The sequence below is a fragment of the Onychostoma macrolepis genome, chromosome 13 (genome assembly GCF_012432095.1).
Source record: "Onychostoma macrolepis isolate SWU-2019 chromosome 13, ASM1243209v1, whole genome shotgun sequence".
Taxonomy (NCBI): domain Eukaryota; kingdom Metazoa; phylum Chordata; class Actinopteri; order Cypriniformes; family Cyprinidae; genus Onychostoma; species Onychostoma macrolepis.
Window position 1 is genome coordinate 32,283,121 of NC_081167.1, and position 25,266 is coordinate 32,308,386.

Below are 25,266 nucleotides of genomic sequence, written 5' to 3' on the forward strand. Positions count from 1 at the left end.
TAACATACTGTCTCTGTATTTAGTCAGCACTTGTAGTACACTTGAACATCTTTCATACACTAGAACACTCAAGTGTACTACAAGTGGTGACTAAATATATTTTTTTAAATACAAAGAGTATCTTAAAAGTGCATTTTAGTTCATATTCATGGTGTCCCAAAATAGCACAGTTGAGTAGACTTAAGCGCTTGTATCTGGGTTAGTTGAGCGCTTGTTTCTGGGTTGGTTAAGCACTTGGGTCTTCAGCTGCTTGAACTGACAAGCGTATTAAAATCACATGTATAACGACTGACTAAATCTTACATGTCAACACACATCCAGTGTCTGTATCGAATGTCAAAGACGTTTTATTTGTTGTATTTTTCTTTGTAATCCCATGATGCTCTTAAAGTGGGCCAGTAAAAGCTTCCATGCAAAGATAGTATGTTAAAAGTGCATTTTAGTTCATATTCATGGTGTCAGTTGAGTACACTTAGATCATCTTATGTTTATCTTTAAAAGTACTAAAGAACCATTTTTAGTATATTAGGTACAAAATTAGTGCACGGAAATAGAGCACTTTAAGTACATTATGGAAGTGTACTTTTTTTAACCTGGGCCGTGACACCTGGTTTGCAGAGATACACACAATCGCAGCTCACATTTGATGTTGATGGAGGCGTTGGCGGAGGTCACGGTCTCTCCGGTGGAGCTGCTGGACGCCACACACTGGAAGCTGCCGGTGTCTGTGTGACGGTCCACCGCCGTGAACTTCAGGTTACTGCCCTCCTGGAAGCGGCGGTTCGAGTCCTGCACGCGACGGCCGTCCTGCGTCCACCAGTAGCGCATGTCCTCCGGGCCGCTGAGCTCACAGCGCAGGATAGCACTGCGGCCATGTAACGCGTCCTGAGATTGGGGCTCTTCTGAGAAATGAAGCGAAGACGCCTGGATGATGAAGACTGAGAGAAACACAGAGAACAACCAGTCAAACTACTGAACAAAACACTTTAGACTTACATCAGACGAATAAACGTCACCAGACAAATCAAACCCAGCAGCATGTTTGTTTTCATTAATGATGCAGTGAGATACGCGAGTCTCAGCTCTGCCAATACAAACACACACACACACACACAAAACCTTCATATCATCATCGTCATCAGGAGCTCTGAGCTCATCTAGAGACCTCATCACATTACATCATGCATGCTGGGATACGTATATTTGCATGTTTTCATTTTGCACTTTTACCAAAGCAACTTACAAATAAAGAAAAATCACAAGCAATTTGACAGAGAGAGACAGTATCTGCAGCATGCAGTGACAGGATTAGTCAAAACTAGACTGTTAAACAAGCTAGAGCGGAGGAGAAATGCATTCATCAATTTATTGATTTATTTTAATAACTAAGAGTTACACACTGCATAACATGATGTTCTTACTCAGTGTTTTCCAGTACAAATATCTAAACATTCATAAATCAAGACACATTTACTAGAGAAGCAAAATGACATCAGACAAGAAGATAAGAAATTCAAGTGAGTTTGTGCTTAAAACAAGAATGAACATCTGTCAGTGAGGAATGAAAACTTGATTTCTCATTGAATTAAGTTGATTTTTCTGACCCATGGGCAAATATTTCTTCTTATTTCAATATCTCAGAAAACAATATCTTAGTAAGGGTTAGTAAGCGCTTGTTTCTGGGTTAGTAAGCGCTTGTTTCTGGGTTAGTTAAGCGCTTGTTTCTGGGTTAGTAAGCGCTTTTTTCTGGATTAGTTAAGCGCTTGTTTCTGAGCTAGTAGTTAAGTGCTTGTTCCTGAGTTAGTTAAGCGCTTATTTCTGGGTTAGTAAGCGCTTGTTTCTGGGTTAGTAAGCGCTTGTTTCTGGGTTAGTTAAGTGCTTGTTCCTGAGTTAGTTAAGCGCTTGTTTCTGAGCTAGTAGTTAAGTGCTTGTTCCTGAGTTAGTTAAGCGCTTATTTCTGGGTTAGTAAGCGCTTGTTCTGGGTTAGTGCGCTTGTTCTGGGTTAGTGCGCTTTTTCTGGATTAGTTGCGCTTGTTCTGGGTTAGTAAGCGCTTGTTCCTGGGTTAGTTAAGTGCTTGTTTCTGAGCTAGTAGTTAAGTGCTTGTTCTGAGTTAGTTGCTTGTTCCTGAGTTAGTTAGCGCTTGTTTCTGGGTTAGTGCGCTTGTTTCTGGGTTAGTTAAGTGCCTTGTTCCTGAGTTAGTTAAGCGCTTGTTTCTGGGTTAGTGGCGCTTGTTTCTGGGTTAGTTAAGTGCTTGTTCTGGGTTAGTTGCGCTTGTCCTGAGTTAGTTGCGCTTGTTCTGGGTTAGTAAGCGCTTGTTTCTGGTTAGTTAAGTGCTTGTTCCTGAGTTAGTTAAGCGCTTGTTTCTGGGTTAGTAAGCGCTTGTTTCTGGGTTAGTTAAGTGCTTGTTCCTGAGTTAGTTAAGCGCTTGTTCCTGAGTTAGTAAGCGCTTGTTTCTGGGTTAGTTAAGCGCTTGTTTCTGGGTTAGTTGCCGCTTGTTTCTGGGTTAGTTGCGCTTGTCCTGAGTTAGTTGCGCTTGTTCCTGAGTTAGTTGCCGCCTTGTTCCTGAGTTAGTTGCCGCTTGTTCCTGAGTTAGTTAAGCGCTTGTTCCTGGGTTAGTTAAGTGCTTGTTTCTGGGTTAGTAAGCACTTGTTTCTGGGTTAGTAAGCGCTTGTTTCTGGGTTAGTTAAGCACTTGTTCCTGAGTTAGTTAAGCGCTTGTTTCTGGGTTAGTAAGCGTTTGTTTCTGGGTTGGTTAAGCACTTGGGTCTTCAGCTGCTTGAACTGACAAGCGTGTTAAATCACGTGTATAATGGAGCGTCTTACATGTCAACACACATCCAGTGTCGGTATCGAATGTCAAAGACGTTTTATTTGTTGTATTTTTCTTTGTAATCCCATGATGCCCTTAAAGTGGGCCAGTAAAAGCTTCCATACATTATTCAGGCGTGTGGAAGAAAAGCTTCAGGCAGAATCATGTAGAAGAGCTTCAGTCAGATTCAGACCCGTCTGCGTCTGAAGATCACACTGACACCGATACAGACGCAGAGAAGCTCATCTTCCACATTTATGTTTGCTTTTTTAACATACTTATATGGAACATCTGTCATTTTTGATACTTCAAAACAGGAACAAGTAAATGACAGAGTGTTGGGGAAACTTTATCTGTACAACTTGTAACACCATGAAATGCCATCAGAAATGATCACGACAGCAGAAGATGCTTCACTGGAAGCACTGGAGGAAACACATGTGAAGACAGACAGAAGGTTTGTGAAAAAACAAACGAGACCAGAACATTCTCGCATATTAACAAACTGCAGAGAAAACAAGCAGCAATAATGGCACTTTTAAATGAATAAAGTCAGACCATCATGAGGATCAGTAAACAAATAAAAAACAATATACAAAAATTTTAGCATTAAAAAAAAAAATGTAGAAAATTACTTTAAAATATTCAATTACTTTTCCATAAACATTAATTACTGGTACAATGTATTTAAGTGTTTCTGAAATGTGAGTTGATGAAAAAATAAAAAAATAAATAAAAATAAATCATTTTAAAATAAAACACTTATGAAGAGATGAAATAGTTTGCCTTTTTAGCATATCATGTGACCATTACCTGACTTCAGACCAGGGTTATTACAGTTAACCAACAGTAAAAATCTTCTTTTTTTTTTTAAATGTTGCTTGAAATAAAATAAACATTAACTGAAATAAAATAAAACATTAAAAAACTTCAACTTATTTAATTTAGCTTCCTTTATTTAGCTAGCTTCCAAGGCAACATTTTTCATTTAGTTTAACTTTACATAATGAAAACTAAAACTGAAATAAAATAAAACTATATCGACATATTTAAAAACAACAAAAACTTGTAAGACGACCCACCCCCCCGACCAAATCTTGTTTTTTTTCTCTCTCTCTCTTTCTCTGTAAAACACATTTTTTCTTAAATTATTATCATATTGCATATTTTTCCTATTTTAATTTTTGTTTTGAAAGTATGGTTAACAACAATGACATTGAAAAATATACACTTGATATACCAATTAAAATAACAGGTAGCCCATTTGAATTATATAACATTTAGGTTATCCATCTCATAGTTGCCTACCAAAATTTTATAACAGTAGAAGTGAAATCTTATTGTGGTCTTCAAATCTGGGTACTGTCTTGTTTTAAATCACTTACAGAGGAAGTTTGGTCCCATCAGGCTAACATGACCGCTGTAAGCTTTTCTTTTTCATTTGTTTTCACTCGTGATCTTTACAACACACACACATTACATATTTCATGGCACACTCGTTTCATGCGTGTTTGGCGCCACCTATTGTTGTGGGTGTATTACTGACATGTCAAAGTCTAGACCCTGAATATAAGACGACCGTGGTTTTTCAGATGTATTTCCAAGAAAAAACATTGTCTTATATTCAGGTCAATACGGTAATAAAAATGACAAAAACCCAGAACACAATTACAAAAACTTTAACTAAAATTAACATGAAAGTAGAAAATATAAAAACAAAATCAAATTACAGTTTTAACAAAAACATAAATAGTACCTCAGTGACATTAAAATAACACTGCATCAGAGAATGGGAGCATGTGAACGTGTTGAGAAATTATTGAAATATTAACTTAATTTTAGGTGGGCTATCAACCAAAACTGAGAATAATGTTGTGAGATCATTTTGTCTTATATCACAGAGCCTCATCATAACAGTCAAACATCAGATTTACTCCTCAGAAGTAAAGACTAAGAACAGCAGGGAACGAAAGTCTTCATTAAACTCAAACGAGCATCGAGTTCTGTCATGAGGGACGTGTTTTCATTAAGAGCCACTTCACGCGTTTACATCCATCTGTCCGTCTCCACAAATAAAGCGTCTATTGTCTCTATTGTGTGGAATCTGTGACCAGCTGTAATCACAACAGCGCGGTAAAAATGCGGTAAAATGCAGAGACGCCTCTAAAAGCTTTTTAACCATGAAGAGCATTACAGTAAATGTGTGGCCACCCAGAATCTGCTTTACCGCCTCATTACCCATGACACATCTGGGGCCCGGGGCCCTTCAGAGTCGACGCATAAAGACGCCATTGTTCACTGTGTGTACGGTCATCATTCATGTGTTTATGATGATACTCCAGCTTCTGCTCAGGATAATAAGATACCTGGATAAAGAATAAACATGGTGACAGATGGGAACCGCTTCCAGCTGAGCAGAAGAGGAGCAGAATGGTGTGTAAGTACAGATAAACAGGTGTAAATCATCACTAGATGTTTAGCTGAAGGAAATACATCACATGCAGCAATATTTTGCAATGATGAGAAGCGTCCAAACTCGTGTCTCACCACAAAACCTCCTCCATTTAACATCTCAATAACAAACACTGATTCTCCACAAACAACTCTTTACGGCTCAGGCCTTGTGAAAGTGTAAAAAGTCGTTTTGTGACGGCAGGATGAACCACAAATGTCTGAACGAAGGCACAAGTAATTCAAAAATATAATTCAATTTTAATTCAATTTATTTTTGCAAATTTTCAACCAGCTGGAGTGCCATGAAAATGTATGTGCATTATTTCATTAAAATACAGAGAACAAATTGGGGAAACAAATCTTTTTTTATTTTATTTTTATTAATTTTTTATTATTATTATTATTTAATGAAATGTTAAAAATTAAACAATTCAATAAAGAAATGTCAATATAATATAGAAGCCTGTATCTGCCACTGAATAAAAAAGTAAAAAAGGTAATTGCGACTTCTTATCTCGCAATTCTGACATTTTTTCTCGCAATCGCGATACGAACTCGCAATTCTGACTGTTTCTCAGAATTGCATGACAAATTGCGAGAAATAAAGTCAGAATTGCGAGATAAAAAGTCGCAATTACCTTTTCTTATTTTTTGTAATACTACTGAACTGTAAAGTATGTCATAATAATAATAATAATAATCATCATTTAAATGTATGAAATAATAATAAAATTAGTATTAGTATTTTTTTAATAACAACAGTAAAATTACAATGCTAATATTTATGGTTGTTTGTTCTTTTCAGGCATTGATAGAATTAATAAAGAAAGATACCGGCTAACTAGTGCGCACAATATTTGGCCCTTGGCGGATGCTAATTTTAGGTCCTGATGATAACAATAACTATACAGTTTTAATAATCGTTGTAATTCAATGATAATAGTGATTCCACACCACAACTATAACAATTACAACACAGAGGAATGAAATCGCTGGAATCACTTTCACAATGATTTTTTTCCACTGGATGACCGACAGCCAATCAGAATCCATCTGACTTTTAAGAGTTTGAGCATTTAAAGCGGCAGACGACAAAACTGCAAACAGAACCTTCCCTCACACAGCTTTAACGTGCAGCAGTGAACGCTTTACGACTGAGATATACACAGCTCTCTATAGATACTGGATTGGACAGATACTATAAAAAACATGACAAGATGTCAACAAACACAAATTATTTCAACTCTAGCCTTTAGAAGGAAACACTAAATGGCTTTTCCTGGCTTTTTACACCAGTATTAAATCTCCCTGTTAACTGTTTCCTGCAGTTCTCCAACGATAATGCCTTCAAACGGCAAACACAATCATCATCATTCATTCAGAAACAAAAACAATCCGCAGGCAGATTCCAGAGGAGAAGCCGAGAGCCATTCAGAGCTGATAAGAGCCTGACGATCTTCACTTCCTATCTGATCAATTAACTGCGAAACGTGGATGATCCAAGCAAAACATGGAAACTCTGTATGAATATGGAAAAGAGATTAAAGCAGCGTTCTGGCTGAGCAACGGTGAGATCATCCACTAAACGCTTCATAAACCTTCAGAGATCCAAGCCAAGACCAAACGGCTTTGATGGAACACATATGAGAGCGCACTTACATCTGCGCTTAGACCGGGTTATTTAAGATTAGGAATAAGGTATTATTATAGTTAACTAAAACTACAAAAAACTTTGAAATATAATAAAATATAAAAGAAACCCCTTAAACCTGACAGATCATCACAGACCCTCAGAGTCCAGACAGATTCATCTAGATTAGTGATTCATACACAACAGAGAGGATGCTGGGAATGCCAGCCAGAGACACACAATATGCTGATGAGCTTCTTAATATTAAAAAGATTCAAAAGCCGTTCGTTTGTAGCTTTCACAGAATGTTCTGCTATTCATTTCATATTCAGTTTTGTGAGGTTTGCTTCAGATCAACAGATGTAAATGAAACCAACTACAACAGAATTACAAATACAACTGACACACTGCTTTATACAGATCTCTAAAATATAATTCAATTATTACTTGAGTCATGATTTATTCAAAATATTGAATTGTTAATCCAACAGAGGATCACCAGTGAAACGCTGTCAGACTTATTCACTTATGGAAACAAATCTGTACCCAAACACACACACTATAACAAAGTCTCACACGCGCACACACACACACACACACACACACTCACTCATAGACAAGGCTGTTACTGATGACAGCTAATTACCCAGCAGCTCCTTCACTGACTCTACTTCCTGTGACTCTGCATAACGATGTGAAGCACCTTCAGCAAACACACACACACACACACACACACACACACACTCCTGATGAAGATTCTGAACACACACGGGCTCATCAGTCTGTCAGAGTTCATCACACTGCGTCTGACAGATGCTGCACACACACCTTCCACACACTCGCTTTATATTTAGCTGCCGTCACAGTGAGTTAATGACACGGGAGCAGGGCATTATGGGAACACCATCACGAACTACACAAGCGAGAGGGTTAATTAGAGCTCATATATTTATAGATTTTGAACAGTAAGATGTTTTATGTTTTTTAAAGAAGTCTTTTCTGCTCACCAAGCCTGCATTTATTTGATCCAAAATAGTAAAAACTGTTAAATTTTGAAATATTTTTAATATTTAAAATAACTGCTTTCTATTTGAATATATGTTAAACTGTAATTTATTCCTGTCGTTTCAAAGCTGTATTTTCAGCATCATTACTGCAGTCTTCAGTGTCACATGATCTTCAGAAATCATTCTAATATGCTGATTTGCTGCTTAATAAACATTACACAAAAACTTTGACTGTTAGTGTACTGTGTGTGTGTATATATATACATATATGTGTATAAAGTATAAAGTGTAAATATCTAGTGTATAAAGGCGGTGTATGCAGTGAACACACTCACGTTATACTGCATCTGCACTGAATCACATGACTAAAATCATGAATAAATGCAGGAAAGAGGAACAGGGCAGACAGGAGGCTGATGGGTGAGATATGAATTGTTTGTGAATGGGTGCCGTGGGGACGTGACCTCTGTCAGGATGATATCCCATAAGCCCGTGACGGCCTGTCATGCTGCTTTACTGTCTATAACACCGAAGCACGGGCAGAATCTTTCTGAGCGGGAGGTCATTTATCTCCAACTACTTCTGAAAGACAATTTATATTCAGTAATCAATCAATTTAACTGCACTGACTCTATCAGACGAGAACAAAACCTGAACTGAATTGATCTGAATAATGACTCTATTGTCTTCTGTAGAGCTGCTGTACAGCTGAAACTGATGAATTTTGTAATTGATGAATATTTTCCTGATTATTTCTGTGAAGCTGCTTTGAAAGGATCTGTGCTGAAACACTCCACTGAGTCAGGACTGAAGGGGGCGCTAGAGCTTCCGTCAAACATCTGTGTCCAGACGACCACACGCGTGTTATTATTCCTGCAACATGTTTAAGTGACTTCAGTCTGTTTCTCTGCAGTGATCTGAGAGAGAGGAGAGCCACCGACACACGTCACACACCTGAGCTGCGTTATTACAGTTCAGAAGACAATCACACTCGAATACGTGTTTCAGACCTGAAGCTCAAAATCTGTCACCACACACTCACAATACACACACAGTCTCACACACACAATCTCACACACACAGTCTCACACACACACACACACACACACACACACACACAGTCTCACACACACACACACACACAGTCTCACACACACACAGAATGTTCATCTGATACGAGTGACAGAAGCCCCTTCCCCCTCACCAGCAATTTCTCTTCGATTTCACTTGAAAGCCCCACTTCAGTCTGACACTCTCACACACACACACACACACACACACACACACACACACAGACAGCGTATCGATGCTGTGTTCCGTCCATACGGGCGAGACAGTAGCTCAGGTTGTGTAAACTAACCGTGGTCTGGGGAGGAACGAGGGGCCGTTTGGCTCCGTTGTGTCTCAGATATTCTGCAGCGCTCTGTGTTTTCCATCCGGCGCTCCCAGCGCATCGATCCGCCCGGATCTTCTGGAAACACAAACCCAGACCTGCCAAGAATCCATACGGGGCGATCCTCGAGCCAGGAGCCCATCAGAGCCTAATGCACTCGCTAATGAACAGGAAGCACAACCTGCTGATGATCCCATAATGCACCTCAACACATCCCAGAGAGCAAACACTGGCACACAGACACAAGATAAAGCCAACGCGAGACGGGTGTGGTGATGTCAGCCTGTCACCACGGTAACCGGAGAGGAAGGTCAAAGGTCAATTACACAGGACCTTATTTCTGTCATTGAGAATAATGAAGAATAAATAAAGAATCGGTTTATGTGACTGTTAGAGCTTTGATCACATGACTATCAGAAGCAGTAAACAGCACTGCATCTAGCACAGGATCACACACATCAGACAGAATAAAGCTCGTTAACGGAGCTAAACGATACACAACGATCTGATGAGTAAACAGATGACTGCTGGTCTGTTCATCCACACATCTCAATGAGACATTACATACAATTATGTTTTTATATTCAGCAACACTGGAATAATAAATAATATTTATTTATAAGTAATATTTTTTAATTTGTAAATGTCATGTTTAATTCACTGTTACTTGCCTTTTTTGGTAATTGTTTGTGAAATTAACTAGCAATTACTGAGTGAGAATTTATTTTTACACCAAATTTTCTTTCAGTGTAGTTATAAATATTATAACGGAAAACTAAACTAAACCTCACCAAAAAAATAATAATAATAATCCAGTAAAGTTAACACATTACAAACTAAAAGATGTTTTTGAGCTTGAACCTTAAAATCAGATTATTCATAAGAGATGAATGATAACTCTCACATGTTAGCTGCATCAGTTAAATAACGAATAACAACATTATCGTCTTGTGACAGCTGATTTACATCATTGATTCTGTTATTTTCCTGTTTATACTGTATGGAAAGATCTACTGCAGTACAAACAGCAAAGCTCAATCTCCAGCCATAAAGCACACACATATGAAGACGCCCACGGCTGATGCCGCTTTTATTGGTTTACGGCCTTTCAAACATTTTCTGACCATCAAGCGCTCAGAAATGCTCTCACGCACACAGCTCTGTGTCTTCAGTGGCTGGAAGGTCGATACACGCACAGGAAGGCAGAGAGATGCTCTCTAGAAAGCCACTGAACCAAATATTCCAGCTGAGTGGCTCAAACGCTGCGGGCAATCAAACATCCGCGGCCCCCGTGCTCCGCATCTACTCACGCGTTATTAGCCAGCGCTGCAAACACGGCACGCAACGATCAAAACACGCCAGCGCTGCAGATTCAGCACGCTGCATTCATGCGAACCACGGCCCGTCTGCAGAGATGCAGGAGATTAGCAGCGCACACACTCGTGCTGAAAGACGTCATTGAGGGCCGAGGGCCCGTGAGGAGGCGCTGGGGCCCCTGGTGTCAGTTATCAGGCTCCTGCTGCGCTCCAGTAATCCTCAGGTCAGCGCAGAGCAGCACCGATGACAAAGATGTGTTTGACGGGGACGCGCTTACACAGGACAAAAACTGAGCTCTGAAACCCAGAACAAACAATCAGCCAATCTAGCAGTGTTTACTAAGACAACATCACTCGTACTAGTGCTCCTAGTGCTGCAAATGATTTAAACAGGCATTCAAATCAGCTCAAATAACACCAAATCAAGAAGCTTCTTATGCTCTTAATTCATTCCTTCAACAACTGTTTTTGTCTTCAAGAATCTGGATGTATGAGGAATCCTGATCTTAAAAGTGTGATTTATAGAACTGGATAAATTGTAAAAATTAATAAAAATCTTGAAACACAATGGGCATTTTTATAATGAATACACACATTTACTAGTTTATTCACTACTTACTATTTACCAAAAATTATTTTTTTATAATCCTGATCTCTAAACCATATTCAGTAAATCACTAACAACTGGAAAAAAAAAAAAAAAAAAAAAAAAAATCACATACATTCAACAAGAGAAGACAAGAGAAAGAACCCTGAAGAGCATTCAGCTCTTAGACAGGAAGAAAACACCTCAACCACCCCGAACACCATAGCAAACTGTGTTTGGGGGTTTCTAGGGTGTTGCCAACACAGCCTAGCAACCACCCAAAACACCCTAGCAACACCCTAGAAACCAGAACACCCTAGAAACCACCCAGAATACACTAGAAACCATTCAGAACACCCTAACAACACCCTGGAAACCAGAACACCCTAGAAACCACCCAGAATACACCAGAAACCATTCAGAACACCCTAACAACACCCTAGAAACCAGAACACCCTAGAAACCACCCAGAATACACTAGAAACCATTAAGAACACCCTAACAACATCCTGGAAACCAGAACACCCTAGCAACACCCTAGAAATCACCCAGAATACACCAGAAACCATTCAGAACACCCTAACAACACCCTAGAAACCAGAACACCCTAGAAACCACCCAGAATACACTAGAAACCATTAAGAACACCCTAACAACACCCTGGAAACCAGAACACCCTAGCAACACCACCTGACACAGTCTATCAACCACCCAGAACACCCTAGCAAAAGCCTAGAAGCCACTCAGAATACACTAGAAACCAGCCAGAACCCCTTAACATCAGCCTAGCAATCAATAAAAACATTTACTTAAGTGGGCAGCTGGATAAATGTTTAGACTAGTCTTACAAGTTAGTCATCTTTTTTCTTTAACATGGTCAAAACTTTTAAAATCAGTTACATAAAAACATAGCTTGGTCTAATCTGAATCCGAAATATAAAACTGATTAACCTTTGACTAGCTGTAGGTTGGTTCTTTCTCCGCCAAACACAGAATTTTCCATTATTCATGAGACAATGCTTCCCTGCCAAACACAGAATTTTCTGTGTGTCCGTGTTTTCACTGTTATACGCTAGGGGGCGCTATTACGCATCTCCTCACTGTTATAGGCTAGGGGGCACTATTACGCATCTCCTGAATGAGTCTGAAGAGCGTCGATCAAAAACACAGGCCAGGAAGACGCAGAAACCAGCGATCTCATATGTGAGCATATGCATATGAAAAATAATGCAATCATCAACACCAACCGCATATATATGAAAACTGCCTAATGTTACCGAGTGAAATGTGGATCCAGAAAGTGTGAAGCTTTGGGATACTGATGGAAGCCATCTACTGCATCTTTGCTTTGATAATATTACTGAATATGATCCAGATGTAGTATTTGATAAAAAACACTGGCATTTTGCTTAAAATGTTGCTTTTTTTAATGAAACCCACCTACATTCAAGTGTTAATAAAAATTTTAAAAAAAACAATGCTTAAAGCTAGAATAAAACTGATAAATCTTTACTTTGTTGTATTGCATGTTGAGATTTTCATGCAACAAAATATTCTGGGGGCCATGAAATTTTAGAGAAAATCAGCAAAAACGCTGGCGGGGAAAGAGTTAAGACACAGAGGCTAAGTGTATTCAACCGGCCTCACAGCACAGCAGACTCTTCAGCATGTCAACATGTGAAATGGAATAAACCCAACTGTAGTCCAGACTGGAGAAGTGCGTCAGGAGCCAGGAAGTGGACGAGTGTGATCCCTCACATCCTGCTCACTCAATCAGTGGAGCGGAGCGGACCGGACGGATCCGGGAGTGACATCAGCGTCACATGACCTCGTGGAGACCTGTCCGATCGCACTGAAGAGCCTCGTGAAGCACTCTGCTGGAGAGTGCAGTCATCTCATATTTAGCTGCCATTAGCGTCTGTGGAAGTGCTGCGGCTCTCCGGAGGGGAAAAGAAAACTAGGTCAGGATGAAGCTGAAAGCAATGTCATATTAATACTCTCAATTTCCCCAGTAACTACTTTACCAGTGAGTGTGCTTTTTTCATCTGACTCTCTCTCTCTGTCATTTCAATTACAGCAGCAGACGCTCGAAGGGACAGAAACGCCGAGTTCACTTCAACAATCACTGAGCACAAATCTTTCTCTGAGCAGAGTTTTTCCTTTGCATTTTTCATGCACAGACTACATACAACATTAAAACAATCCCCATTCACGCAGATCAGCGAAAACATCTAAAAACACGGTAGTATTCATGCCAGGCCAGTAGTTGGCGATGTCACTTTGTAAAGAAACACTACGTGAACACGTTTTTGTATTTTACACAGAGACGATAACGATTTTCAAAAGTTTGTGTTTTCGGCCTCCCAAAACATCATTGTAGTATAAATGAACGTCCAAAACACACTCTGCTGATTATCTTTCCAAAACACTTTAAATGGATAAAATCACCATAAAACAGTTTTAAAAGTTGATTAGTTAGAGAGGATCGCATCTGTACAGGCTCCTGTTTTTATTAAGAGGAGTGTCATGTTGATTTTTCTCCATAATGATGGGCTGCAATTAGGGGTGGGTGATATGACCAAATCTTCTATCACGATTTGAGTAATTTTACATCATTTACATTTACCATAAAAGTTTCATAATTCTTGTCACCACTATCAACATCACAGAAAAAACTAATACAAGCCTAAAAAAAAAAAAGAGGAAAAACTCAAGCTCACTGAAGATAAGTAACTAATTACAAGCAACAGGACAAAAGAACTACAATAAATAAATGCTACATTGTATAAATTAATCAAAAACACTGCATAGTTTTAACTGTGTAAATTAAATTTCATATTAAAGATGCAAAAGTGATTGTCAAGAGCTGTCACTGTTGTTTGATTAATATGAATGACAGACAGGAGGAATATTAGACTGCTGTCACTTTAAGACCTAACATCTGGATCCAATATGCTTTCTCAGCTGTTTACTTTCACTTAAAGACCTAAATGACTGTTTTTACGAGGATACTTGCAAAGATGGGCATTTTCATACATATAAATGTGTGTTTTTAACCATTTAAGGCCAATAAAGCAACAAAAATACTCATGCGCTCTATGAGCAGCGGATTCTATGAAACTCTGCATATAGTGCTGTTGTTTACATTTAAACAGCTTAAAATCACTTGTTTTTAAACGCAATGCTTAAAAATGTGTGCAAACTATCAATTTTTGTGACCACGGCACACAGCAACTTGACATGAGTGCATAGCCGTGATTAAGACGATAGTCCAAAATCTCTACCGGTTGACAAATCTCTACGGTTTAATCATGTCTACCAGTATATCGCCCACCCCTAGCTGCAACAAATGATGGGGAAACATCAGAGGGAATCATTTCATGAACTGTGACACTCCTCCTAACGGTCACCAATGTGCTTGAGCTGTTAGAAGTTAAAATGATCTCCACTAAAGTGCCGTAAATGAACGCTAATAGATCCACACTAAACAGTGTGAGACGGTGAGACGCTCCTGCAGTGACACACAGAGCACCGTGAGCTCTGAGACAGGATTAGACACGGTACATTAACATTTCTGAGCCGCTTCAGACACGATCCGTCCAAAAATGGAGGAATCCTGCCCTCTTACTGCAGTGAGACGAGGGTCAGACGGCCAGAGACTGACCACACACTCCTGTGAATGAGGATAAGATTAGTTCTGCTGACTTACACTCGCTCTCACACATGTTCAAGACGTCTGGAAGGACCTTCTAATGATTTCAGCCTGTAATACGGTGTAAAACATCAATTGATTCTCTGAAATAACACACATTCATCCAGCACAGTGGGGTTTATGCTCACAGTACACCAGCAGGGTTTCTGCACGCTTTATGATGGATAACTTAAGACCTTTTTAAGACCAAGTAAAGAAATTGTAAGGAATAAATGTAAGGGAACACAAAATGTGTCCCTGCAGCACAGCTATATTTGTAGCAATAGCCAACAATACACTGTATGGGTCAAAATTATACATTTTTCTTTTATGCCAAAAATCATTAGGATATTAAGATCATGTTCCATGAAGATATTTTGTAAATTTCCTACCGTAAATATATCAAAACTTCATTTTTGATTAGTAATATGCATTGCTAAGAACTTCATTTGAACAACTTTAAAGGAGATTTTCTCAATATTTAGATTTTTTTGCTCCTCAGATTCCAGATTTTCAAATAGTTGTATCTCAGACAAATATTGTCCGATCCCAACAAACCATACATCAATTCCAAAAAAAAAAGAAAAAAGACCCTTATGACTGGTTTTGTGGTCCAGGGTCACATATGTCAATATGGTCTCTAGATGTAAATGTCCAGGGAACACAATGAGCATTAGCAACACTTAAAAGATTACAAATACTACTTCAACAGATCTCTAAAGCTCAAGGCCAGAATACCCGCCTTCCCAAACACTAGAATATGAAAATAATCATAACTTTTACTGTACCTGCAAAAAAGTGGTGCTCTTCCTCAGTATTTGCATTTTTGTTTTCCAGTGCAAATGCCTAAAGATTCGTAAATCAAGATATATTTACTTGAGATGCAAAATAAAGATAAGACATCATTTTGTGAGAAATTGATCAACGTGATTAAAACAAGAACAAATATCTGCCAATGGAATCACAAAAATCAACTTAATTCAAAGGGAAACAAGTTTTCATCCCCTATTGACAGATTCTTGTTTTTATTTTCACCACAAAATACAAACACATTTTGTTCAATTTCTCGGAAAACAAGACTTCATATCTTCATTTTGCATTTGCAGTAAATGTATCTTGATTTAAGGATGTTCAGATATTTGTACTGGAAAACAAGAAATATGTATTTTCTGCAGTGCACGCAACATTTAATGCCACGGTTTTATGAATTTAAGACTTTCTGCTCTGATTTAGGAGTGATTAAGACTTTTTAAAGACCCACAGAAACACCTAACTGGATAAACTTTGCAACCCTGACAGTGTTACTGAACTGATAACTGAGCTCGAATTCAATTAATTAATTTTATAATTAATGAATTTTGCAACATTAACACTGCTATTATCCCGTGTATTTCTGTAAAGCTATTTTGAAACATTTATTGCTTGTATTGAAGCAAAAATAATATTATAAAAGCTGACGATCTGTAAATCTGTCTCCCATTGTATTACAGTACAGTATAAATGGTCACAGCGGTCAGTCCTGCTGGAGTTTCATTCCTGCAGCGGGTTTACTCTCGCAAACCAGAAGAGCTGTGGTCGCATCTAATGCGCGATCATCGCTGTGGATCTGGACAGAAAGAGCAGACGGTGCACAGCGTTCTTCAACATCAGCGCCGGCTCAAGCCTGAACAGACGGAGGGAGGGACACTGCATGTTTTGTTTTCCTTCATTCAGACAGAACGGCTGGGATACATACAGAACCTGACAGTGTGATCTGTGCCAGTGTGAGTAATTACAGCCACACAAACACTGCACTGTCCTGCTGCATCACATCACCCCACGGACACGCTGCGTCCAGGACAGCACAGACGTCCACACAAGCGCTTCCCTGAGCTCTCAGACGCAACATCAAACAGCATTTACACCCCATTACACTCACAAAACATGGACAGAATTACACGAGACACAGGACATTCACTGAGGAAAAACATAAGGCAGGACTCATCATTAGAGAATTTACTAGACAGAAATATGATATAATAATATGACACTGTATAGTATAATAATGTAATGCAATATATATTTTTTTTTTTTCAATGTAAACTAGGGCTGCAACAACGAATCGATTAAATCGATAAAAATCGATTACTAAAAGCGTTGGCAACGAATTTCATAATCGATTCGTTGTGTCGCGCGACGCGGAGACGTTTGATTATTTAAAAAAAAAAAAAAAAAACACTTTAGTTGAGCGCGGAGCGGAGTGAACACACTCGGTCTCTCTCGCGCACGGATGCTAGCAGAGTTTGGCGCCTCATAAAAAAACAAAAAAACAAAAAAAAAACGAGCGGAGGTAGAGGAAAGATATGGCGGAGGCAGAGAAATCCGTGCGACCCAAGTCATCCAAGGTGTGGGAGCAGGGGCGGCGTTTGCGTATGGCAGAGTATGGCAGTTGCCATACCCTAGCCCAGTCAGGTGCTGTGAAAAATTATCCAAACTTGAGGCGCTTATAATTCGTTTTTATTATTTTAAATCAGAGAGTTTTAAAATAGTAAACCAATGATAAGCATTAAAATAACTTGTCAGTAAAACTTCGTAACGCCATTGGATCATCGAGCTCTCAGCGAGACCTCGTAACTTCACCCCGCCTCCGTTCAGATTGACGCGCCGCGCACAGCCTGGAGAAGATGAGATCTCTGCTTTTTCGCAATGCAAGGGTGAATAAATAATTGGTGTTTGAATAGTACAGCGTTTTCTTTACTCAAACACTATGTCAGTAAAGGATAATGTTTTTGTGTGTTTGAAGAGTGGAGAAGAATTAGTTATTTGCCGTCTATATACGTTTTAAATATCCTGTGCATTATGTGCATAAGCGCTTAATTTGAGATTTTGGCCAAGTGTATTAAACAACAAGAAAAAACTAAGCGCCCATATAGCTACAATCAAAGTTATATAACCTGTAAAAGTTGATGAAAGCATAATGCACTTGCTGCTTCAGATAACAGTTACAGCCGTTCTAATGACAGACAAAACACTCCATCTCCGTCATTCTCTGGTCAAAAACATTATTAACTCCATTTGAGCTTGATTTTCATATAATGTTAAATGCAAGTGTCTGATACAATACCAACGCTAACGACGCAGTGTTGTTAAATTATTTAATTTTTTGCACCCCCCCCCCAAAAGTCTATATATTTGGCAGATGTAAAGCATACATGTGTATGTTTTTTGTGTTAGTCCATTTTTATTTTATTTTATTATTATTATAACAGCTCAGGGATGTTCAAGGACCAACATGTTTGTGCACTTTCTAAAGATTTTAGTTCTGTTTTTGAATAAAGGGTTGGAAATGAATGCTTTTCTTTTTTTATCCGATTCATCGATTAATCGAAAAAATAATCGACAGATTAATCGATTATTAAAATAATCGTTAGTTGCAGCCCTAATGTAAACACCATATGTACTTTTTCTTTTCTTTTTTATTTCTATAGCGCTTTATAAAATACAGCTTCACAGAGATAAACAGAACAATAGTTTTTCATTGCATTTACACAAATAACTACTTCTGACGGGTCCATCTATGATGACTGTGCCAATGTAGTTTACAATCAGTGATAAAAAAAAAAAAAACTTTAAATTACATATAATATTTTTGTTTGATATTGACAGCTGTTTGGGGATATATTACAAAAGTTACATGGGGATATACAGTTGTGCTCATAAGTTTACATACCCCCTGCTGAGTGTGCAAAATGATAATAATTTAAACAAAATATTAATGCATTGTGTGGCTTTCTTGAGCATCAGTACATGTTTTCACCTTTTGCAGTAGTTACGCATGAGTCCCTCAATTGTCCTCAGTGTTAAAAGATGGATTTCAAAATGATACAGTCAGTGTTGGAAAGGCTTCAAATATGCAGAAGTTGTTGGAAAACCAAAGAATGTGTAGGAACTGGGGGATTTTTCTGAAGAACAGCAGGAACTGCTCAGGACCAACGAGGGACTCATGAACAACTATCACAAAATATAAAAAGAGTCGTGGATCATCCAGGAAACAACACGCGGTATTATGATTCTTTTGAATGGGATCATTTTTATAAATTCAGTTATTATTTTGTCTTGTGGAGTATATGTAAACATCTGTTATGTGAAATAGCTTATTCAGGACAGTACTAAATAAAAAATAACATGCAATTTTATGATCCCTCTTATTTTGTTTCAATTATTAACATTTTCAACATTCTGCAAGGGGTATGTAAATTTATGAGCACAACCATATAAACAAATGTTGTATTTTCTGGACCAGTTTTAAAGTTTTATTACATTTTTGTTCCTGAAATCCACCCTTTTTCTGGGATCAGAATAATCCAGTTGTTTTGGGATCAAAAGTATCCCAATCTTACTAAAACGTTTTGAACAACACATACTGAAGATTTAATCCAGATCAAAACCAAAGATTGGATTTTATGACCTAATCCGAATTCAGAATCTTTTTTTTCTTTTGAAAAACCCATTTTCAAGATTTGATCCAATCCGATGGCCAAAATCCCATCAGATTACTTCTGAACACCTGGCCCCAGGACCGTGTACTGCTAAACTAAATAATTACAGGTTTCATGTTGACTTTAATTAGAACCATTACTAGCATTTACGACAAAGAGAGACAAATATAATATATAAATATAACAAACAAAACTTTAAGGTGGGTTTTATAGGTTTTTTAAGAGTTATGTGGGTTCCATCTAATATCCTGGTTTATTTTAAAATTGTTGTTGTGTCGTTTTTGTATTGTTTGTTGATCCTTTGTCTAAAGACAATTTTCTACTCTATTGGGAGCTGATGGGTAAAGACACATCCATCATCTCCTCAAGGAGCTGCTGGATTCAGTTCAACACTAAAATACTGTCTTACTAACACAAACCACACACATCCACCAAAGCAGTGTCTGTTGTTCTCTATTCAGTCTGATCCGCTCAGGCTCACAGAGAGAAGACGAGTCGGTGTTAGACAGAATCTGCATGCATTAGAAACGCTCAACTAATGAAGAGATGCGTAGACGTCTGCAGGATCTTCAGAGAGCAATGAAAACACAGGAATCTCGCACAGCATTAGATGAGGAGCAAACCAGAGCCGCTTTATTCAGAGCAGCTAAATTCAGCTAATTACATGCCAGTGTTCTGAAGCCCAGGGGAAACGCTTTATGGGGCTAAAGAAGGTGTAAATGGATTTCCATTAATCTCACATCTGCTGAGGAGATGATGGAGAACTGGTCGAACCTGACTAACGAGGCCTGACTGAGTAACTCGCCCGTCATCGCCCAGGAAGAGGCTCATTAGTGGAGCACATGATTACAGTGATCGGGTCACGCTCGTTACATGAGTAATCACACAGGACGCATGTTTAACGGCGGCTCATGGGAACTCGGTGAGGAAAGGGTTAAACAGACGTTCCCTTCCACCCCGTTCCCATTACTTCCACCTCCCTCTCTAATCCGCCTCAGAGAAAGACGTTCATTCACAGGATTAAGTCGCACTGGACGCTTGACAAAACGTCCTCTTAACGGTTTATTAGTATGTCAATCACAGCCTCGGTGTTAGAAAGAGAATTGTGTCCCTGAAAGACGTCCATATCAAACGCCCACAAAACTTCAGAACTTCCTGTCCTTTAGAAGAAAAGAAGATGCCAAACATCTCCAAAGCTGCACTATATTTAACATTTCTAAAGGGAAGATGGGTTGACTAAACAAACGACTCTCAGGAGCTTGTGAAATCTGGCTGTATTTATGTATATGGCTGACCCAAATACATAAAACATACCGTCATACAGACAGCTTTTAAAGTTTCCTGGAGCAGAAATGTGTGTCTGGATCTGTCCTCCAGTCCAGCTTACTCACATCAGCTCAACTATCTGAAACTTGAAGACAATATGAATGAAAAATGGCCCTGTTAACCATTACTGTACGTATTTTACAGAGTTAAACTCACGAGCTGAAGTGCTGTATTTACAACAACCAGAGCAGAGCCATTCATTCAACCAATCAATGTTATTAACCACATTAATATGCAAATAAGAACATTAATGTACTTTACAAAAGTATGGTGTGAAATCTTGAAACCTGAACACCTAAATACTAATATGCAAAAATATTAACAGTATGAAATATTGTTTCCCCACATACCGTAACATTCTGCCTATACTATGTATAAATATATTTTGCAATTAATTATCTTATTATTTTTCTGTCTCCACCCCCTCTACTGTATCTTCTGATATTCTTGTGTATTTATACTGTTATAGATTTGTTTGTTGGTTTATAGTTTATTGCTATGCCAGCTAACAAAGCAATATTTATGACAAAAAAACAAGTGAGAAACCTAAAAAGTAAATAAGAAACTTAACTAAACTATATATAAACAACAAACGAAAGCAAAATTCTTATCATGAGAATCAACCAAAAAATAAAGAAAGTTAAGGCTGCTTTTTGCCTGCTCAAAATTCGATATGAAGACATAATGCTGCATAAAAGCCAGACTAAGTTATGCCTGGTCTGATACTGTTGTAATTGCTTTGTAAATGCATTCATGTCACCTCAGAGCAGCATTAAACTGTCTGTGCAAAGACACTTAAATTCCACTTCAGAAGCGCTTCTATGCCACCGCTGCAGTGTTAATGTGGCACTAGAAGAGTTCATGAAAATATGTTTGCCATAAAGGAGGATCTTAAAGCAATTGCAAACACTTGAGTTGGTCTGGAGTGACCTATTCGACAGCGGAAGAGGATAACATGGACCCAGTTCTGCCTCAACACAAGCATTTCAATGTACGATCGGTCACTGATTTTCTCCGTGTCACACACACACACACACACACACAGAGACGTGTCGCTCCGTGTCACACACTCTCAGTTCTGGGTTTTCTGCCAGCGGCCGTTAAGTCGTGGCGGGACAGGCCGAGGCATGTTTCCTCACCGCAGCTACTGTTGTCATGAGCAGTTCATAAACTACAGACGCAGGATCGCATGTCAAACTCATGCTGTCTGAGAGTCTCGTTACAATACCGCAGTAAAACACTGCAGAAACACTCCTGCCAGACTCACGGGGACTCCTGCAGTCTGTGTCTGTCTGGGCAAAAACTAGGGCTGTCAGTCAATATTTTTATTATTATTATTTATTTAATTAATTAATGAAATGATACTCTAAATAAGAAACTAAATCTACCAGCAGGTTGCGGTAAATAATATTCATTCATTTGATTTGTTCAAACGGCTGATTCATTCAGGAATGAAGTAAACGGCTCTCTTTATGAATTGGCCTTTGAATCATTGATTCACACGATTCGTTCAAAACGCAGATTTATTCAGAAACTAAACACCAACAGTTCTCTGAAAAATTGAGCAAAAACACATAATATTGTGTTTAAAATATAACAAAATATAAACTTCTTATTTACTGAACTGTTGTATAAAATCACATTTAAACTCGTGATATTCGGGACAAAATCAGCACTTGTGTGATACCGCTCTCGCTGCTCGTGTGATATCGTATGATATAAATATGAGACAAAAACTCATACAGGGGCATTTTTTGCACCAATATCTTGAATTTTAGGGCATAACTGCATTTATGGAGTTGTTGCCCTGCATCATATTGTCAGCAGTCAACTGTATGAAATGTAAGATGACGTACAGGTCTGGGGGCGGGGCCAGTGCATTAAAATACTTTAATCGCGTTATTTTTCATAACTAACTAATTAAGTTACAGAAGCACAGAGAAAACAAGGACTAATGAAAGACCCACGTGAAATCAACTGGCCTATAGTAGTTAAATAACTGCAGACTAGACAGACATGACTGACAAAACCAGCTGAATATACTGTACACTTGGAAACGTACAGGTCTTCAAGGCAACCTGTCAAAATAAAAGTTTGGCTTAACTTGAAGAAACTGTGACAGAAATATATTACTATTGTACAGTAGAATGAATGCTTTAATGAAATAATACAACTAATAAGAAGAAGAATAAAATTGTTAAAACTTTTTTGGGGGGAATATTCACACAATGTTTCTTCCATGTTTTAATTTTAACAGTAAACCTCTGTTGTGCAGCAGTTGGTCTGGCAAAAAAGAAAAAGAAGAAAGCAAGCATGTGTTTACTTTTCATTTGATTAAAAGGTAAATGAAGTTAATGTTTTATGTCTTTATCTGATTACCAGAAAAATTTAAATACACAACACAGAATTTCTGGGGGGAAGAATAATAATAATAAATAAATACATTTTTTTTTTAATTAATTCAATTAATTAGAAATGTTTTTTACTACTAAAATGTAATTAAACCATTAAAACAGAATCGAGAAAAAAACGGAAAACACAGAATTTGGAAAGAATAAATCAGAATGTGAGAAAAAATAAAATTTATTTCATAGGGCCCTAAAAATTATACTTTTTTAACTTTTAGAAAGTATTGTTAAATTGCAACCGTTTCATGATTTCAAATAAGTATACTCGCTTTTTGATTAATACAATTTAATTTAACCATTAAAACAGAGTCCAGAAAAATTAAAATGGAAAAAAATAATAATAATATAATCCTGAAAATTAAAAGGAAAATTTTTTTTTATGGAATTTGATCAAAAATTACATGGATTTTACAGGGCTCTAAAAACCTGAAGACATTACGACAAACAATACAGACGTCTGTCACTAGAGATTTAATAGACTCTCTTCAGCTCAATATGAAAACAAAATCAAAACAAAACAGACAGAGCGACTCTCTTCAGCACAATGGATGATTGACAGGTGAGTGGGCGGAGCTTCACCGCTGTGTGTTTACACTATAACTGATGTGCTCATGTTTCGCTAACTGCCTCAGTTTTGCTTTCAGCTGCGATTGCACTCATTTACGCCTGTATCGAGCGCTGAACACTTGTGACCGGATCACATCGAGCAGATCTGAATATGAGGAGTAAACAGGGTCTCAAACTACTGTTAATATACTCATAACCAGAAGACTAATGATTACCGGTCTGATCCACCACTCCCTTTATAATAAGACTCAAATCAGATGATTGAAGCTTATTAAAACACCTTTTATCAATGCTTCTGGATTTGAGTTTTATGCCAAGACTAAATAATAAGTAATAAAATAATCAGAATTCTGTATAATCTGTCTGACTGATATCAGCATTGTGCACCGACAGCCCTTCAGTATGAGCCGAGCACTAGTGTTCTGTAGTGTTTCTCGCTCCGTTCACAGAGTTTGGGTCGTTCTTCAGTGTCATGTTACACAGATAATGAGATAAAACACATGTAAACTGGATTAGCAGTGTTCTGAGGGCCAGAGGTCAGTCCTCCACATCATATAACACACTCAAGAATCATCTGAAACTGAACACAACGCAGAGGTTTCAGACACCAGAAGAGCTTCAGCTCGTGTGTTTGTGTCCGATGCGTCGCTCAGATCTTTCACGAGCTCTCTGGATCAGAAACAACGGTCTGATCTCAAACACAACGGTATTTATGACTGAAACACAGCCTGACCCAGATACATAAAACACGCCGTCATACAGACAGTCATACAAAGTTTACTGGAGCGATTGTGAAACCTTGTGGCTCCAAAAACGTGTCCAGTTTGGCATCAACATGCAACGTGCAATTATAAATGTCAAGTATCTGTGTCATAAAGTCGCTACTGACTTTCTTCATTCATGTTCTTTAATGTGTCTTTCATGAAAACTGAACACATCCAGTCAATTCTTCATAGATAAAATCAAATCCTGTAGTGTTTTGTTTTGCTAAGAACTTCATTTGAACAACTTTAAAGGAGATTTTCTCAATATTTAGATTTTTTTTGCACCCTCAGATTCCAGATTTTCAAATATTGTCTGATCCTAACAAACCATACATCAATGGAAAGATTATTTATTCATTTATTTATGATGTAATCTCAATTTCAGAAAAAATTTAAAATTACAATTAAAATATATATATATATATATACACACACAGATGAGTCTGAGAACAGAAATGCATTCTGTCATTAGAAGTCCATCTCCTTTATTTTTATAGTGCTTTATACAACAGAGACATTGAAGAGCAGCAGTCAGAGGTTAGTTGATTTAGTACGGAGCGGTTGTTTATTAAGAGTGTGTTTGACTGTCAACACTCACACACTCATTCATTCAGACGCTCCTCATTCCACACACACACACACACACACACACACACACACACACGCCCTCAAGCTTTCAGCAGCAGAGACGAAGCCTGTTCACATTCACAGCCAAACAAACACAAGCACCGACAGACAGCACCTTCAGAATTAGAAACACGGAAATAACAATCAGTGATGCAAAACTCAGCGGTGCAGACTCAGTGCAGTTAGATAATATTACTGAATATTAATTGT

General features: G+C 38.1%; 1 protein-coding gene across 2 annotated transcripts in view; it reads right to left on the reverse strand.

Annotated features, from left to right (window-relative positions):
- ptk7b (protein tyrosine kinase 7b) overlaps positions 1-25,266 on the reverse strand; it is a 63,327-nt gene that overhangs the window by 25,965 nt on the left and 12,096 nt on the right. For both annotated transcript variants that reach the window (XM_058794816.1, XM_058794817.1), the window contains exon 2: positions 642-938. In XM_058794816.1, the coding sequence (XP_058650799.1) occupies positions 642-938 (297 nt within the window). The remainder of the gene's footprint in view (positions 1-641; positions 939-25,266) is intronic.